This window comes from Peromyscus leucopus, chromosome 7, assembly GCF_004664715.2.
Source record: "Peromyscus leucopus breed LL Stock chromosome 7, UCI_PerLeu_2.1, whole genome shotgun sequence".
In the NCBI taxonomy this organism is placed as follows: Eukaryota; Metazoa; Chordata; class Mammalia; order Rodentia; family Cricetidae; genus Peromyscus; species Peromyscus leucopus.
This window is the reverse complement of record NC_051069.1, coordinates 22,127,403-22,145,090: the sequence shown is the minus strand read 5'-3', so window position 1 is coordinate 22,145,090 and position 17,688 is coordinate 22,127,403. Positions and strand designations below refer to the sequence as shown.

Here is a 17,688-nt window from a genome sequence, read left to right as displayed (position 1 = left end):
CTGCTTCTGCATCCCCAGTGTTTCTGTGATGGTGTGTCTGTGTATATTGTTTCTGTGATGGTGTGTGTCTGTGTGTATTGTTTCTGTGATGATGTGTGTCTGTATATTGTTTCTGTGATGGTGTGTGTCTGTGTATATTGTTTCTGTGATGGTGTGTGTCTGTGTATATTGTTTCTGTGATGGTGTGTGTCTGTATATTGTTTCTGTGATGGTGTGTGTCTGTGTATATTGTTTCTGTGATGGTGTGTGTCTGTGTATATTGTTTCTGTGATGGTGTGTGTCTGTGTATATTGTTTCTGTGATGGTGTGTGTCTGTGTATATTGTTTCTGTGATGGTGTGTATCTTCTTTATCAATATGGTTGCCTTTCCTTCTAGAAATGTTACCACTTTGTGTTTCAACGATATCGCCTGGAGCATTACACTGTGACGTCCAGCTGGCTGGCATTAGGAACAGTCTTCCTGTTTGGGCTCTTGTCGTTCTCTCGCTCTGTGGCTCTGTTCAGAGGTAGTCATGCTGGGAGTGTCTTAACCCACACTCACAAAAGAACTTCACCTTAGGGTTTTCTTGTAGCATGTGGTTGGCTTATGCTGGGAAAAGGCCATTCCCAAAGGGAAGGCATGTAGACTTGATAGTGAGTGGGGTGTGGCTTCCATATCTCAGGACTGAAAGGAGTTGGCTTTATCTTCACGTCACTACCCATGTATACTTCATGTCCCCTCTAATAGCATTGGTTTCTCCCCGCTTTTTCAGTTTAAAAAATTTTATGTGTATAGTCTGAATTCATAGGTACCACATGGGTATCTGATTCTGTGAAGGCCAGAAGAGGACACTGAATTCCCTGGAACTGGAATTACAGATAATTGTGAACTGCTGTGTGGGTGCTGGGAATTGAACCTGGAACCTCTGGAAGAGCAGCCAGTGCTTTTAACTGCTGAGCCACCTCTCCAGCCTTTCTAGTGGCTGCTGCTAATGTAATGAAGCCTAAATATGTTATGCAAATTGAAGTTAAATTCTCATGGCTAAATATTTCCTAATAACCAGTATTGGGGTCATAATAGTAAAATATGCCCAAATAGAACTTTTAGAGGGTAGAACAGTATACAGAGAAGGAAGCAAGTTACATGTGGCAAATAAGGCCTCCACTGTGGTGGTTGTCCCGCCAAGAGAGACATCTGTGCTGGTAGAACAGGCTTCCCACTGAGTTGCTGTGGGCTTTCACTCTTAGAAATTTCATGTGGATTATAGTGGGATGTTAACATGAATTATACTTAAAAGCTAGAACCTCGTCTTTGATCTCATGAACTCTTCTCCCTTTTAGGATATCATGGGCCCCTTGATTTGTATCCAGAATTTTACCGAATTGCCACAGACCCAGCTATCCACACTGTCCCAGAAGGCAGGCCTGTGAATGTTTGTGTGGGAAAAGAATGGTATCGGTTTCCCAGTAGCTTCCTTCTGCCTGATAAGTAAGTTGTCCTTTAATTGATAGTATTCCTGTATGCGTGGAGGCTGTATGTGGGAATGGTGTATGTGCATGCATGTGGGTATGAACTCAGACACTGGACTGTCTTCCCAGCCCTCTTTGGAGTTTTTACAGGAATTACTGAATAATTTATCTTCTTAGACTGCTGCAGAATCTGCATTGTGTACCTGCCTCTCTTTTTCATAAACAGGGTGTGTCTAGATATATATATGCTTGCATGTCTCCTAGTCACAGGTGTGTAAGGATTTGTGAAATGGTTTGTCCCTGGGCTTCTGCTAGTAGTGTGTGTGTGTGTGTGTGTGCACGTGCACACACATTCACACTCTTGCATGTTCATGTGTAGAGGCCAGAGGTTGATGTCATGTATCATCATCTATTGCTCTTCGCCTTATTTGTTTATTTATTTTGCCTTTGAGCCACGGTCTCACTGTGTAACCCTGGCTGGCCTGGAACTTGCTACATAGACCAAGCTGGCCCCTTACTCAGAGATCCACCTGCCTCTGCCTCTGAGTCCTGAGATTCAAGATGTGTGCCGCCATGCCCAGCTCCACCCAGGTTTTGAGACAGGGTTTTTCTCCTTACTATACCTGGAGCCCAGGGTTTCAACTAGCAATCCTTCCAGAATCTTCCTGTGTGTCTCCTCAGTGCTGTGCTGGGGTTACAGGTGTACACTGCCACAGCAGCTGTTATCTGGGTGTTGGAGTTCCAAACACACGTCCTCACGCTTGTGTAGCAAGCTCATCCTCCAGGCCCCTCTTCTTGAGGGCACGTATTTATCTTTCTGCAATTGACACTAAAATACTTCTAACAGTGGTGTGGAGACCCTGGCAAGAAGAATGGACTTAGAAAGGAGTTTTTTTCCATTCAGTAGTAAATTTCCACACTGATACATAGGCAGTAGGGAGAGCTATGATTGAGATATACTGGCGGCGGCGGCGGCGGCATCCTTTTTACTTTGTTAGATGTGGTAACATTACCATGGACTTGTGTGCTTTTCTTATTTGGTCCATTTTAAGTGAAAAAGTCTGGTTAAGGTGAGTAATGTTGCTGACTTCGGCAGTTCCTCACCTGGTAATTTTTTTTTTTTAACATAATAAAGATTTTTTGTATCAGTCATAAACTTCTCTTTTAAATGGTGACCTAGGCCTTTGACTTTTATATTCCAGATAGTTTCATAGCTGAAAGACCTTTTGAGGATTATTCACACCAAAATAGTATTTTCCTAGGGTGTTTGCCATCTTTTTCTGTGCACCGGATGAGTTGGCTTTAATTCTTTAATTGTGTGCAAGATAGTAACATGTTAACACTCTCCTTGTTCTGTGGTTGACTGTCTAGTTGAAAGTTTTGAAGCCGAGACTTGAGTAAAGGCATTGAGAGACCTTTAGTTGCAAATTTCTTGATTTCAGAGGGACTTGTGACCTCTGCCTCTGCTTCTGGTTGAAGTTTTAGCAGAAATCATGTTTTGTTCAAGTGAAAGGTTTTCCTCGTGATTTGGGGTGAAGGGTTGTTTGTTTCAAGTCTGTTTAGCAACATGATTGCTTTGTGTTTTCTCATTCTTCTCGTTTGTGTTTCTGACAGTTGGCAACTTCAGTTCATTCCATCAGAGTTCAGAGGTCAGCTACCAAAGCCGTTTGCAGAGGGACCACTGGCCACTCGGACTGTTCCTGCTCACATGAATGACCAGAACCAAGAGGAGCCTTCCAGATACGTAAGGGCTGACAATCTTCTCTTGTTGCTGCCCAGAGAAAAAGTCACCCTAGAGCTCTAGGCAGGTTACATTGGAGCACTGACCAGACGAGCATCTCAGAAAATGATTTCTTGAGAGTGAAAGATGAAATAATGTGTGTGTGGAAGGAGTGAATGGTGCCATTTCTTTCCAAAGCATGCTTCATTTTCTACGTAAAGCATATAATACAGTTAACTTACAAAGCTTTGAGGGGGCTGGAGATTTTCCTGAGAGTCTTGAACTGTCTTTTTAGGTATACTGAAACTCACATCATTCCTTGGTCTATTGAAATACTTGGTGGGGAACTTCTAAGTGACCAGGTTACCTTTGACCTAGCTTTGCTATGTTCTGCTTTTAGCACAGAGACACTCAGAAAAGCTGTTTCATAGTAAGTAAGTCCCATGGAGCAATCCCAGTCAGTGCCAGGATCTTCTACCTACTTGTCTTTACACACTCTGGAGTCATGTGAATTTTATTTGTCTCTTTTGAAAGATAACAGTTTTGACATTTGATACTGGTAGAATCTCTGGATAAAAAAGGGGAGGGCTGGCCTTCGAGATGGCTTAGTGGTGAAGGCATTGTGTAGTCCTCTGACTTCCACAATGTGGTGCCTATATGAGTTTGTGTACTACCTTGACACCCACATAAATATATATATATATATATATATATATATATATATATATATACACACACACACACATATATATATAATTAAAAGATTTTAAAGTGATAGAATAAAATGATAAATAAAAATTATAGAATAAAATTCATAGACAATGAAAGACCATTTGGTAAAATGGTTGGAAAGCACTATTTTTTGCCATCTTATTATTAAATAGGTAATAGCTTAAATGTCAGTATATTTAATTTGGGTTCTCTTGTGTCATATACTCAAGATATAGCATATTGAGACTTATAGTTGTCTTCTGAAGCTGACCTGCAGCCAGAGAGTGAGGCTCTCTCTTGTGAGAGCAACCTGGTGTCTGCAGTACTAGGAATCGAACCCAGGATCTGCTGTGCCTGTCATTTAGCATAGTGTCTGGTGTTGAGGCTTCTCTCACAAATACTCTTCCTCTGACGAGGGATCCTTACAGAAATTGTAATCTGCCCAGATCTTCTCCTTCCTTCTCTTACTAATGCTAACCTAGTTTTGATTTGTTTATCCATGCTGTTGTCTTTTCCTTATCAGTGTCTGTGCTGGTGACCATGCCTGAAGTACTAGTCTCTCACTGCATGCTATCAGAATTCTCTTCCATGTGAGTGAACATGTTCATCTGTGTTTAGTAGGCTGTCTGTTAGTGCATGACGGATTTGTCTGCAGTCACTTGGCTACTGGCCGGCCTTCTCTTATGTTACCTATGACGCACTCTGATCTGTTATGTCCTTCCTCGTGAGTGCCTGACTGCTCCGGGGGTGACTCCCCTTGTCCCTGTGTACTCCCCACAGTGTATAGGACAGGCTTGTAAACCCAGTAGCTAGCCTGCTGCTGTTACTGTAGTAATTACAGTTAGTCTCACTCTGCCAGTCGCTCTCTCTTTATTTTTTACTTTTTGACACAGGCTTTCTCTATTGTGCAGCCCTGGCTGTCTTGAAACTCTCTGTGTAGACCAGGCTGGCCTCAGAGATCCACCTGCCTTTGCCTCTCAATTGCTGGGATTAATGGTGGACCACCATGCCTGGCCTTCTGCCAGTGCCTTATCCAGAGATCCCAGTAGATTTCTGAAACTCTGGATGTGCTATGATTTTTCTGGACATACACCTGTGATAAACTTTAATTTACAAATTAGTCACGTTCCAAGTTCAGCAGCAGCCAGGTGTGGTGGTGTACACCTTTAACCCCAGCACTGGGAAGGCAGGAGCAAGACGGGTCTCTGAGTTTGAGGCCAGCCTGAACTACAGAGTGAGTTCCAGTTCTCTACACAGAGAAACCCTGTCTTGAACTCTCTACCCTCCCCGTAAAAAATTTAACAGTAACAAAATAGAAAAATTATAAATGTATACTATAATAAAAATTATTTGACTATGTTTTCTCAAAATATTTCATTGTACTATAAATTTTAGTAACCTTAGCATAGAAATTTTTTCTTTTCTTAATAAGTTGAGAATTTTTTTATTTTTATTTTTATTTTTTTTTACTTAAAGGAAATACTTTTTGGCTTCTCTTTGCCATATCCAAATTATCAACATCATTTCCTTTGTGCTATGGAACCATTGCTAAGTAAAATTAGAGTTCCTTGAGCGTGAGCACCGTTGTGCTATGATAATGGGTCTGATAACCAAGATGCTACTGTATGATTAACGGGCTGGTAGTGTTTATCATTTGGATATACTGGACACAAAGATGATTCAGATGCTTAGCAGGACTGTGAGATTTCATCATGATAGACTTTATCATACTTAGTGTGCAGTTGAGCACTTTAAGAATTGTTTATTTCAAGCCAGGTCATGGTGGCACATGCCTTTAATCCCAGCACTCAGGAGGCAGAGCCAGGCAGATCTCTGAGTTCGAGGCCAGCCTGGTTTACAGAGTGAGATCCAGGACAGGCACCAAAACTACACAGAGAAATCCTGTCTCGAAAAAGTAAAAAATAAAGTAAAATCAAAAGAATTGTTTATTTCTGGAATATTCTGTCTGTGAAGGTTATTGAAACCATGAGAAATGAAATTTTGGATGATGGGGGAATGGATTAGGGACCTAGATGATGAATCTTCACCATTGGGATAATGGGTTAGATCATTTCATATTTCCTACTATCAGACATTGCTACATTTGATTGACTCTACCTTAGCTTTACCCTAGAGGGGGGAGATTTTTGTAGTTCCAGTAGGAGTCACAAAATGCTGGCTGTTAAAGGCAAGGACAGGGTGTTTGGTACCAGTCCTGTGCTCATCTGTGCTCCTGCAGTTGAGAGTTTCTTACCGAAGCCTGCTGCACCTGCAGTGGGCTTCTTGTGTGGTAGGGAAAGTGCCTTCCAAAGCCAGGCTGTTCTCTTTGGACCTTTGGAAATCTGTAGGAACAGTTGATGGCTTATTACTAATTCCATATGAGCTGAGACTAAAGATTCATCTCTTGGAGCTAGCTACTTAAAGAGAGATTTGTTTTCCTCTGACAATAAAAACAATACCCATTCATTGTGTGAAAAAATGACATCCTTTCCTTCTCCAGTTACCATCACTGTTACTATTGTGGTGTTTTGTTTTTTCTTTTACCTTTTCAAGCTTTTATATATTGCCCACCATGGACCGTGTGGCAGTCAGAGGACTTTGTGCCGTTAGTTCCCTCCTACCTTTACATGGGTTCTGGTGCATAAGCTCACGTTGTCAGGCTTGTACAGCAAGACCTTCACTTGCTGAGCAATCTTGGTTGGCCCCTTCACTTTTTCTTCGTGTGTGTGTGTGTGTGTGTGTGTGTGTGTGTGTGTGTGTTCCGTTAGAAACAAAAATATCATTTCTTTTTAAAGTTTTTAGTCATGTCTAATTATCTAAGAAATAGTGCCAGAATTCTGACTGTAATAGCCAAACAACTAATTTATGGAAGCACACGCTTTCCCTCGCTCGTGCTTGTTCCTTCTGGTAGCAGTCACAGTTCCTATAGCAACACGGCACCATTCTGTTACCGTCTTTGCAGAGCACGGTAACTAGTAGGGCGTTTGTTTGCATTTACATTTTTTACATAATTACTTAATTTATTCCCTATTTGTATGTTCCCATGTAGAGGTCAGAGGACAACTTTTGGGAGTTGGTTTTCTCCTTTCACCGTGTGGGTCTTGGGTATCGAACGCAGGTCATCAGGCTTACCAGCAAGTTCATTTATCTGCTGGCAATGTTGGCTCTTGTGTGCATTGTTGAGACAGGATCTTGCTGTGTAGCCCAGCCTGACTCGGAACTCAGAACTGCTGGGGTTATAGGAGTGTGCCACCACACACAGCTTGTAGCACTGTGCTTTTCGGCTCACTGGCTCTCGGTGGTGGGTTTTAGTCTGCTGGAAGTCTAGGAAAAGTACTTCAGTCCTTCCCTATTTCTGTCTTGCATGGAAACTAGGGAAGGTGTGTGGCTCCTGTTACTTCACTGTCCCTCTGTCCCCCTGAGTTTATCAGGATTAGGGGTGTTGCAAAGGAACTGTGGTTTCTAGTGCACTGTTAGAGCTGTATTGCAGAGATCATTTTTTCAGCCTCATATTTCACCCATTACTAAAAAATGGACTTAATAGTGGATCATGCCAAGATTTCTGCTAGAAACTAGTTCTGAGTTTAAAAGACATGTTCGTATTACCTTTCTTGACAAATTCAGATTTTGTTCCCTATTTCAAAGCAAATAACTCTCCAGCTCTTAAGTCTGGGATCTGATTTTAGACTTACCAGACAGTGGCTAGGCATTGGAGAAGACAACTATTGAGGAAGCTTAGAGAAAAGGCTTTTCTCTGACTTTGATTTGATGTGTAAATGGAGTTGCTGGGTGCTTGCTCATGTGTTATCATTGGAAGAAATAGATTGGTCAATAAGTTTTCCCCCAAACAGCAATTACTACAATTCTGTTACAAGATGGCGTAGAATAGCCAAGTGTCATTGTAAAGTAAAACCCACAAAGTTTATGGGGAATGGGATTAGGGCCACAGTATAAAACACTATTAATAAAAGATCATTGGTAGAGTACTTGTCTAGCGTCTGCAAGGCCCCGGGTTTGATCCCTAGCACTTCATGGTGATACACTTTGGTGACTTGGAAGGTGGAGGCAAGAGAATGGGTCATCCTTGGCTACCTAGCACATTTAAGATCAACCTGGGATACATGAGGCCCTGTCTCCAAAAGAAAAGTGATATGATCCCAATAAACATGCCGCCCAGTTTTCCATTGGCTAATGTTTAAAGGAATATACTCCCATGATGGGGTGGTACTTGTCTTCCATACTTGAGGAGTGCAGGTGAGATAGCAGCATCTGTGCAACAGTGATGCTCATGGGAATCCTGACACAGCACCAGAGGCGAGTCAGTGAGGAGCTCATCCCCCATCACTGAGGGAGCTGGAGAGGACTTACCGTGAGCCTTGTGCATTTTGTGTATCCCTGTACCGATTGGTTCAACTATATGCAGCTTTCTGCATTTACCTAGCATTCCTTAAGCATAAGCAAATGTAATAACTAAATCCCGCTTAAATAGCTCTCATTATATTCATTGTGTTGGTATGAATTTGTTTTCAAAATGAGTATTAAAACAGAATCATTGTTAGTGAGATGATTCAGTGGGTCTTTACTTGCCACACACCACCAAGCATGATGACCCCAATTCCATCTCCAGACCCTAGAGGGAGGAGAGACCTGACCCCTGCAGATTGTCCTCTCTGTGCACTCTCCAAGTAAATATGTCAATAAATGCAAAAACTTAAAAAAACTAATGGAGGCCTCGTTTGTCCCGTCAAAGCTCTCGTGACTTTATCCTTTATCCTTGCTGTTCCATTTAGGCAGTAACTTAGGGATGTGGAAGGGAACTTAAGGTATGAATCCTGTGCTTTCTTCATTTTGTGGGTTAAAGAACTGAGGCTCAGGTCATTGTAACTGACAAAGGTTAGTCCTAGATGAGGGTTTTGGTGTCAGGATTCCCTCGGGTTTTCACACCTCTAACTTTTGGTGTTTTCATGCCATAGTCGGTCCTTCTTGAATGCACCGTGGCTCACAAGCAGAAGGAGCTGAGCATTCATTACTTTCTGGTTTTTTCGGAGCTCTTTTCATTTGTGCCAGGTACTAGTAGCCGGTACTATATTTATCAATAAACAAAAATAATCAAGATCCTCCTTCTCTTTTTCTCTCATCATTCCTACTGACCTTCCTGTGTCCTGAGTTGAGGAGAAAATGAATTACCCTGTTGGTTTCCTGGCTGATTGTTACCATTCTTGGTAATCAAAGCAGGTGGATTCCCACTGCTATATTTGTGCTGTAACAACGTTGGAATGTACTAAAAACTTAATTGAATAGCATTCAAAATATGTCAGAAGCATTTCCATACTATCCATTGTGTTGACAATTAGATATTGATGTTTCTGTAATTTGTAATGATTGGGTGAATTTTTACCTGTGAGTTTATATTTTTTTACAATGCGGTAAATTTTTGCTTGTGGATTTAAAAATTTGGTCGACTAATATGTAGTTAACAAAGCTGGGGGGGGGGAGGACGACGACGACAGGAAAACTGCAGCCAGTCTGTACCTGGCTTTAACATGTAGTTGGAGCCGATGATGAAATGAGGCCTTGAGTGGGTAGCTCAGCAGCAGAGCACTTGGCTAGAATGTACCAAGTTCCATCCCTGGTACTGTGCTTCAAAGCCTTGTGGGGTGGCAGAAACAAAAGGCAGTCACAGAAGTCATTGCTCCCAGAATGATCGTAACCACTGAGCCATCTTTCCAGCCCCAATCTTTCATTTTTTAGTCCAGTTTTATTAGTTTGAATATTCTTTCTTCCTTTTGATTGGTTTGGCTAATGGCTGGTCCATCTTCTCTTTGCAGAGATCCCAACTCTGTACTTTTTCATTTCCTTTCTGTTTTCCATTTTATTAATTTAGACTGATATTCTTTCAGTGTACTGACTTTTGATTTGGCCTATTACTTTCTGGAAACATTGAGTTGTATCATGAGACTGTTTTATTTGTGATTTCTCTGGTGTTTTAATGTAGGTGATTGTGGCTGTAAAATTCCTTCTAGGAATTAATTGTCTTTGCTGTATCTTTCACTTTTCTGATAGTGGTACTTTCATTTTAATTTGATCCTAGGAATCTAAAAATTCTTTTTTGGGGTGCTCTGCACACTACTGGGGGAGTATCCAGTAGCCTTATCTAGATCTGAATGCTGGGGACCACAGTGAGTAGCCTGGTGATGCCTGGTGGTGCGATCGTGGCACAAATGTAGGTAGGGTAGTGACCTTCATTGATTTAAAGCCCATTTCACAAGACAGCGCTCATGCTGAGACTGGGCATGGGGCCAAGACCCTGTGACTGGGTAGGTCATGGACCTCGGGAGGAACCTACTACTATTATTCTGCTCTGTGGATATAGTATGAAGCTGACTCCTAATGACTTAGACTATCCTCAGATTAGTGCATCTCCCACCCTTATCAGAGAAGCTTCTTTCAGCAGTAGACAGCCATTAACACAGAGACCCACAGAGTGGTCAAGATGCAGAGATTAAGAGATTACTGGGTGCTCAGCCCTCACTGGGTTATCTGTATCACACTTCTCCTCCCAAGACTTTTGATATTTTAGCTAGAATATGACATAGAATAGTCCAAATAAACCAGAGCAGAAACAAGATAAAAAACAAACATTTTTCATGTATTTGGATGTTCATATCTCTCCCTAAATTTCTGTTATAATTCCATTGAATAGGTCTTTTGTGCCTTTAGGCTGTCTATCCTCTATACCAAAGATTTTGTTTTGTTTGTTTTTGAATATTCCTTTTTATGTTATGTGTGTATGACTGTATGAGTTTATGTGTACCACTTTTGTGTAGGTGCCATCAGGGGCCAGAAGAGGGTGTTGGATCCCTTAAAACTGGAGTTAGAGGTGGTTATGAGCTGTCTGATACAGGTGTTATGAACAGAACCTCAGTCCTCTGGAAGAGCAGCCAGCCCATGCTCTTAGAGCCAGCGGCCCCCAGCCTCAGGCTTTGCTTTTAACTACACTCTACAAGTCCTGGAAGTTGTCATAGTTTTTAACTTTTTTTTTTTTGGTTTTTCGAGACAGGGTTTCTCTGTGTAGCTTTGCGCCTTTTCCTGGAGCTCACTTGGTAGCCCAGGCTGGCCACGAACTCACAGAGATCCGCCTGCCTCTGCCTCCCGAGTGCTGGGATTAAAGGCGTGCGCCGCCGCCGCCGCCGCCGCCGCCGCCGCCGCCGCCGCCGCCGCCGCCGCCGCCGCCGCCGCCGCCGCCGCCACCGCCACCACCACCCGGCTAGTTTTTAACTTTTTGTATTGCTTTCTGAATTACTAATTCCTCCCCCTTGTCTGTAGTCTCTGACCCCTGGACTTCTTCCTTTCTCCTGATTGGTCCACAAGACTGCTTTCCTTTGGGGTTTTCCTTTTAGATATTGAGGGCTCCCTCCCCAGTTCAGTTTCTTTGCTGAAACTTTCTCATCTTGTTCTTTAATTTATTTCTTTACTTTATTAATTTGTGTCTTCTTTGAGGTAATTGGCTATTTAAAAATTACTTTTGAATTCTTTGTTCAATATTTCAGCAATTTTGATCTCTTTGGGTTCTTGGAGAGTTAGGTATATATTGAAGGAGTCATGTTGCCTCATGTTTTCTGATTGTGTTTCTATGTTATGGTTTGTTTATTGGGGTGGACACCTCATCCTGTTTTGCTTTCTTTTTCTTTTTCTTTTTTCTTTCTTTTTTTTTTCTTTTTTTTGTGGGTTCCCGTGGTGTGGTCAGTCCCCACTTCTATGTTGGGAAAAGTAAGCAGACTGCAATAACAGTGCAACCCTTCTCTCCAACAGAAACAAATGGGGTACTTAATAAAATAAAGACACTTGGGAATAACAACTATGCCCCCAGTAAGAATTGTAAAGGGAGAAGCTATGATCATAAAGAGTAAGGTAGGAAGTGGAAAAAATTTAAAGGTAAGTATTAATAATAAAACACCAGAAAGGAGGGGGAGAGAAGCAGTAAAATATGAAAGAAAGTTTGTGAGATGAAGTTAGGAGAAATCAAGTGAGGGAAAAGAAACAATGTGCAGCAGGGCAGGAAGAACAAGTCCAGGAGAGAAAGAAGGGGAGGAATTTCACAGTCAAAGGTGAAGTGCAGTAAAGGCCTGGGAGAGAAGCTTCCCTCCAGAAGAGCTAACCAGCACCTTCACAGGCATAGGCAGATGTGCAGGACTGAGACCTGCGTAGTGAGCATGGCAAGGACAGCTGGCAGAACCCAAATTGTCATTTGTCAGCAAAATCTGCCACTGTGCTTGTCTGTCTGTCATCTAATATCTATCATCTATCCATCAACCTGTCTATCATCTATCAATCAATCATCTATTCATCTATGTATCATCTATTCATCTATCTATCATCTATCAATCAGCTATTCATCTATCATCTATTCATCCATCTATCATTTATCTGTCTGCCTGTCAGTCTATCAACTACCAGTCTATCATTTATCATTCTATCACATCTATCAACGCTGTAAGCCCAAAGATCCATGAGGTATTGCAGCTTCTCTGTCCATGCCAGACACTCATCAGCACCTTTGTTAAGGGCTTTAGTTAAGATGCTGAGGGGTGCAGGGCCATAGAGTGCATGAGACTGCCCCAATCTGAAGTCAGTAATGAGCTAATCTGCAAGATGGTTATGGCAGAAATCAATAAGAATCAAATTGCCTTGACAGTTAACCCTTTTATTGCTTAATCTTTTGGTAAAATGGGCATCATCTGCTTGGAGGAGCTGATCGTGAGATCTAGGTGGTGGTGCAGCACAGCTTTAATCCCAGCACTCGGGAGGCAGAATCAGGCGGATCTCTGTGAGTTTGAGGTCAGCCTGGTCTACAGAGCAAGATCCAGGACAGGTACCAAAACTACACTGAAAAACCATGTCTCAAAAAATCAAAAAAGAAAAAAAAGGAAACACTTTACGAAAGTGAATAACTTTCTGTGACCCTTGAGATCATCTTCTCCATGAGGTGGGATGAAGATAGACTGTAGCTAGAGTTTCCCTGCCTTGCCCACAGTCAGGACAAATCTTTGTCACCCGCCAGTCCCACAGCCGCTCAGACCCAACCAAGTAAACACAGAGACTTATATTGCATACAAACTGTATGGCTGTGTCAGGCTTCTTGCTAACTGTTCTTATAACTTAAATTAATCCATTTCCACAAATCTATACCCTGCCACATGGCTCGTGGCTTACCGGCATCTTTTCATGCTGCTTGTCAGGGTGGAGGCTGGCAGTGACTCCTTTTGCCTTCCTGTTCTTTTATTTCTCCTCTCTGTTAGTCTTGCCTATACTTCCTGCCTAGCCACTGGCCAATCAGTGTTTTATTTATTGACTAATCAGAGCAACTTGACATACAGACCATCCCACAGCACAGCCAAGTGCAGACCATCTCAGACACCTGCACTCAGGCCCATGGTCCTAATCATCCTCTATGCGGACCTGCTGGGTAAAGCCACGAGGAACCCGAGAACGGCTCCCACAGGACATATAGAACATCCCACAGCAATAGACAACCCATTTTGTGGAATGTGGAGATGCTGAAGGTCCAGATCAACAGGCCTATTTATTGGAAGGATGAACTAAGGTATCTCCCATGCTGTTTTTATAATCCATCAGTAAATGAACAGTACCTACTTGGAAACTGAGGAAAACGTCCAGCTAGTAGTTGCTTGTTGCTAAAATGAGATGAAGAGCTTTTGCTTTTTCCTAGGCTTCTTGTGTTGAAGTTCACTAGGAGGAGTGTGGAGGGCTGTGTGAATCCTTTTCTCTCTCAGTTCTGAACAGGTCAAACAAGAAGAGGCTTTAAACCGGGCGGTGGTGGCGCACGCCTTTAATCCCAGCACTCGGGAGGCAGAGCCAGGCAGATCTCTGTGAGTTCGAGGCCAGCCTGGGCTACCAAGTGAGTTCCAGGAAAGGCACAAAGCTACACAGAGAAACCCTGTCTCAAAAAAACAAAAAAGAAAAAAGAAAAAGAGAAAAAAAAAAGAAAAAATAAAAGGCTTTAAGGAGGCTGAGCTCCACCCTGCTTTGTGCACTGGCTTATGGGCTAAGACAGTGACTACCTTGGACAGCTGCTGTTGGCCTGAATTCATGCTGGCGGTCTTGCCCACAGACCACAGTTCGGCATATTCAGAAATCCTTCAGCTTGATCCGACTGGTCCAGCCTGAGGACTGCCTGGTTAGATGCTCACTGTGCCTTATAGGTGCTAGGCCAGTGCATATGTGGATGTGAGATATAGATGGGCAGAGGTTGCATTTCTACCTGAAGTCTCTGGGGCTTTAAGAGAGAAAATGATCCAAGCAGAACAGTTTGCCCTGGGGATGGGGTGGGAGTGAGACTCAAGTACTGGATGACCGCCGGTACTTCCGGTCTGTCCTAGACTCCACCTGTATACACACATAGTTGGTTTCTTCTGCCCTTCCCAAGTGGAAGCATGATGGATACTTTGTCCCATATAGACGTGTTGTCAGAATTAGTGTCCCACCTGTAACTGATTTCCTGGATCCATACTCACAGGGTGGCTATTCACTTAGCCAGGGGAGAAGAGTGGCCACTGGGATTTGCAGATGTAAAAATGCAAGGGCCTCTGTTCCCTTCAGTCATTCAATTTGATGGTAAGACCTCCCCAAGATGACTTTCCAACAGAGCACCAGTGAGTAAGGTAGGAAGCCAAGGCCCCTCTGGCATCTGCTGTCTGTTGTGCATATCTCGTTTGTTTATTTGGTTTTTCGAGATAGGGTTTCTCTGTGTAGTTTTGCCTGTCCTGGATCTCACTCTGTAGACCAGGCTGGCTTCAAACTCACAGAGATCTACCTGCCTCTGCCTTCCGAGTGCTGGGATTAAAGGCCACTGCCTGGCCAAATCTCTTTTAACTACATTTTTGCATCACACCAGGTCATGTGTCTTAGGAGCTCACCATAGAAGTCTGCCTTCTCTCTCTTGCTAAAGCTTTGCTGAGGGGAAATGTCCCTCTTCCTATAGTGTCTCTGAGCATCCAGTGTAAGTTTCCTTCCTGCCTTTCACAGATCTAAATTCCAGTATTTTCAGATTTCACCAGCCTCTTTCTGTGGCTTCCTGCTGTAATCCTTGAGTTCCCAAACCACATCACTGCAGCAGCTGTGTTCTTCCCCTTTTGTTTCAGACCTTGGGGACTCAGATGTTTGTGCTAGGTGTTGTCTGATCTGCTATATTCCCTCTCTCAAGTCATACGTTTTGGTTGATAAAATGCTTGACACTGAGAAAGCGCTATAGAAATCTAGAATTTTGGGTTTTGTCTTTTGAGACAAGGTTTCCTGGAACCCAGACTGGCTTCAAACTCGATATGCAGCAAAGGGAGCCTTGTAGTCCTGATCCTCCTGCCTCTACCTCTTGACAAGTATATGCCTTTAGCAGTGGAATTGTTTCCTTTCTAGACTTGAGAAGGCTCTCGCTGTATTCTAAACCCTTTGAAGAGGTGGTAAGACCTCCGAGGGTAAGTGACAGGGTAGGGTGTTCGGCAGTCCCCTTTTCTGACACAGTAGACACTTTAGGCTTAAGTAAGATGTATTGAGCCAAATACGGTAAGATCTGGTAAAGTGTATGCAGAACTGTTTCCTTCTCTCCCTTTCTTCCTCCTCCCTCTCCTCCCATCTATTCCTTGCTTTCCCTCCCCTCTTTTTTTTACTGGAGATGGGCTTTCGTAGAAAGTTTGAGCTGTCCTCTGCCTCACACCCCTCCTGGTTCAGCCTCCTGAGTACGGGGGTTGCAGGCAGGTTGGTTTGGCTTTGTGGTTGTTTTTCCTTCTTCTTGGTCTTGAGGCTCTGGCGTAGGGTCTTAATCACGTCAAATGTCCTATCAATGGGCTTCATTCTTAGCTTCCTATTTCTTATAATAAAAAAAGATACCTTAGAGAAGGCCTTCACATGCACAGACTCCTGTGAGCTGGAGAACTGCCCTGGATTGTCTCTAATATCTCATCTGAGAACTGACAAAATCAAGGGGCATCTGTGTAGAGTTTGGGTTAATGTTTGAGTTCGTATTCCAAACTTGATGTGTGAAAACTTGATCCTCGACAGTGGTGCTGGGAGATGGAGCCAATGGGAGATGTTTGGGTTGTGGGGTTCCACCTCATGGGCTGGTCACTGTTGTTCACAAGGGAGTTGATTTGTATAAAAGGGTGAATTTGGACCTCAGTTGCTGTTGGTATGTGTGATGCCTTCTGCCTGAGAGGCCTGCAGGAAAGCATTCCCCAGACGTAGCACCATGGCCTTGCTTTTGGACTGTTTAGCCTCTAGAATTGGGAAGAAATTTTTTTTTGTCTTCATCAGTTATCTAGTTTCAGATTCTTTTTTCCCTTTCGTTTTGAAACAAGATATAATGTAGCTCAGGCTGGCTCAGACTTACTAACTAGCCGAGGCTGGCCTTGGACTCCTGATCTCCCTGCCTTCCAAGTGCTGGGATTGTAGGTATGCACCACTATTCCTGCTCCAGGTAATTCTCTTCAAGCAGGCACTTGCTCTTCAATCCGAGTTTGATTTTCTGTTCCCTTGGATTCTCAAGGCCCATTCTCAGTATCAGGTGCCCACTAATATCTGAGTGGAACTGTATGTTAGGATACCAGTGGTAGAATTTGTAAGTCTTTAAATTGATAATGCTAACTACTTACTTTAATTTTCTGTTCTGTGAAATTTCTAAGAAGTTGAATCTTGTTACAGTGGATTATTTTTCTAGCCTCATTCAAAGCTAATCGTTAGTTTCCTGGACCTTGCACTTACTTTATTAACCAGAGCTGTTGGTTAGTTTTGTGATGGTGTGATTTATGATGGTGTGATTTGTGATGGTGTGATTTATGATGGTGTGATTTATGATGGTGTGATTTGATCTTTGTTGTAAGAGATCATGGAGGGACTAGATTGCCTCCTAGGGTTAGAAGCCCAGGAAGGGCTCTTCAGCACAGGAGATGGCTTTTGGTCTGGATTGTCTTGGTGTTTGTGGTGACTGGTGGTGACCATGGTGACCATTATTTCCTGCCACAAGGCCTTGTAGATGCGTGGGACCTGCCAGGTGTGGTATCAGGTATCAGGGGGATAATGCTGACCCAGAAAAACCCAATCCTCTCTTTACAGAGCTTGGAGGACTGAGCTATAAGTCCTGGGTCTCACTGCAGTTGCTTACAGAGGCATATGAGGAGACATTAATCAGACATTGTGTGTTTGGAAAGACATTCTTTTTCAGAGGTTAAGTATTAATAGCTCATGTCAGTCATTGTTGAATTGGGCAGCCTCGGTACCAAATTTTAGCTGTGGGAAAAATGTCTAGTTTTTTTTTCAGCTTTAATCCTTGTTTTGGATATGACAGGACAGACATTTGGTTTCCAGAGATTGTCACATTATTCTCTTAAACTCCTACAGTTTTTTTCTACAGTTGGTTACTAGAGCATCTTGAGTGACATTAGAGAAATAAGGTCTGTGGTATTTGTGGAGATGCTTTCTCTGTGATCCTCCCTGAACTTTGCACTGGCCCTCGACAGAGATCTCTATTTTTGCAGTATGTGCGTCACTGTTGTTTCCAGCTGGTACATGCCTGAATGCAAGTTCACACCCTTCCTCTTTCAGGACTTGGGGGGTTGGCTCAGGTGCTGGATGGACATCAGGATAACACTGAAAGGAGGGGGTTGGGCTGTTCTTTCCTTGTCCTCACACAACACTGTAGTGGAGATAAATACACTTGGTATAATGCTGACTGTTTCAGGGGTCACCTTTGCTCAGTCTTTCCACTTCTCACAGCCTTTCATAGGCTTGGAGTTTGT

General features: G+C 42.9%; 1 protein-coding gene across 3 annotated transcripts in view; it reads left to right on the top strand.

Moving 5' to 3' along the window:
- Positions 1-17,688, top strand: part of Alg9 (ALG9 alpha-1,2-mannosyltransferase) — a 69,472-nt gene that overhangs the window by 29,209 nt on the left and 22,575 nt on the right. For all 3 annotated transcript variants that reach the window (XR_003734054.1, XM_028864919.1, XM_028864920.2), the window contains exons 11-13: positions 377-506; positions 1,321-1,468; positions 3,064-3,193. Coding sequence is in view for 2 of the 3 variants with exons in the window: in XM_028864919.1 (XP_028720752.1) it covers positions 377-506; positions 1,321-1,468; positions 3,064-3,193 (408 nt within the window). In the remaining variant the exon portion in view is untranslated. The remainder of the gene's footprint in view (positions 1-376; positions 507-1,320; positions 1,469-3,063; positions 3,194-17,688) is intronic.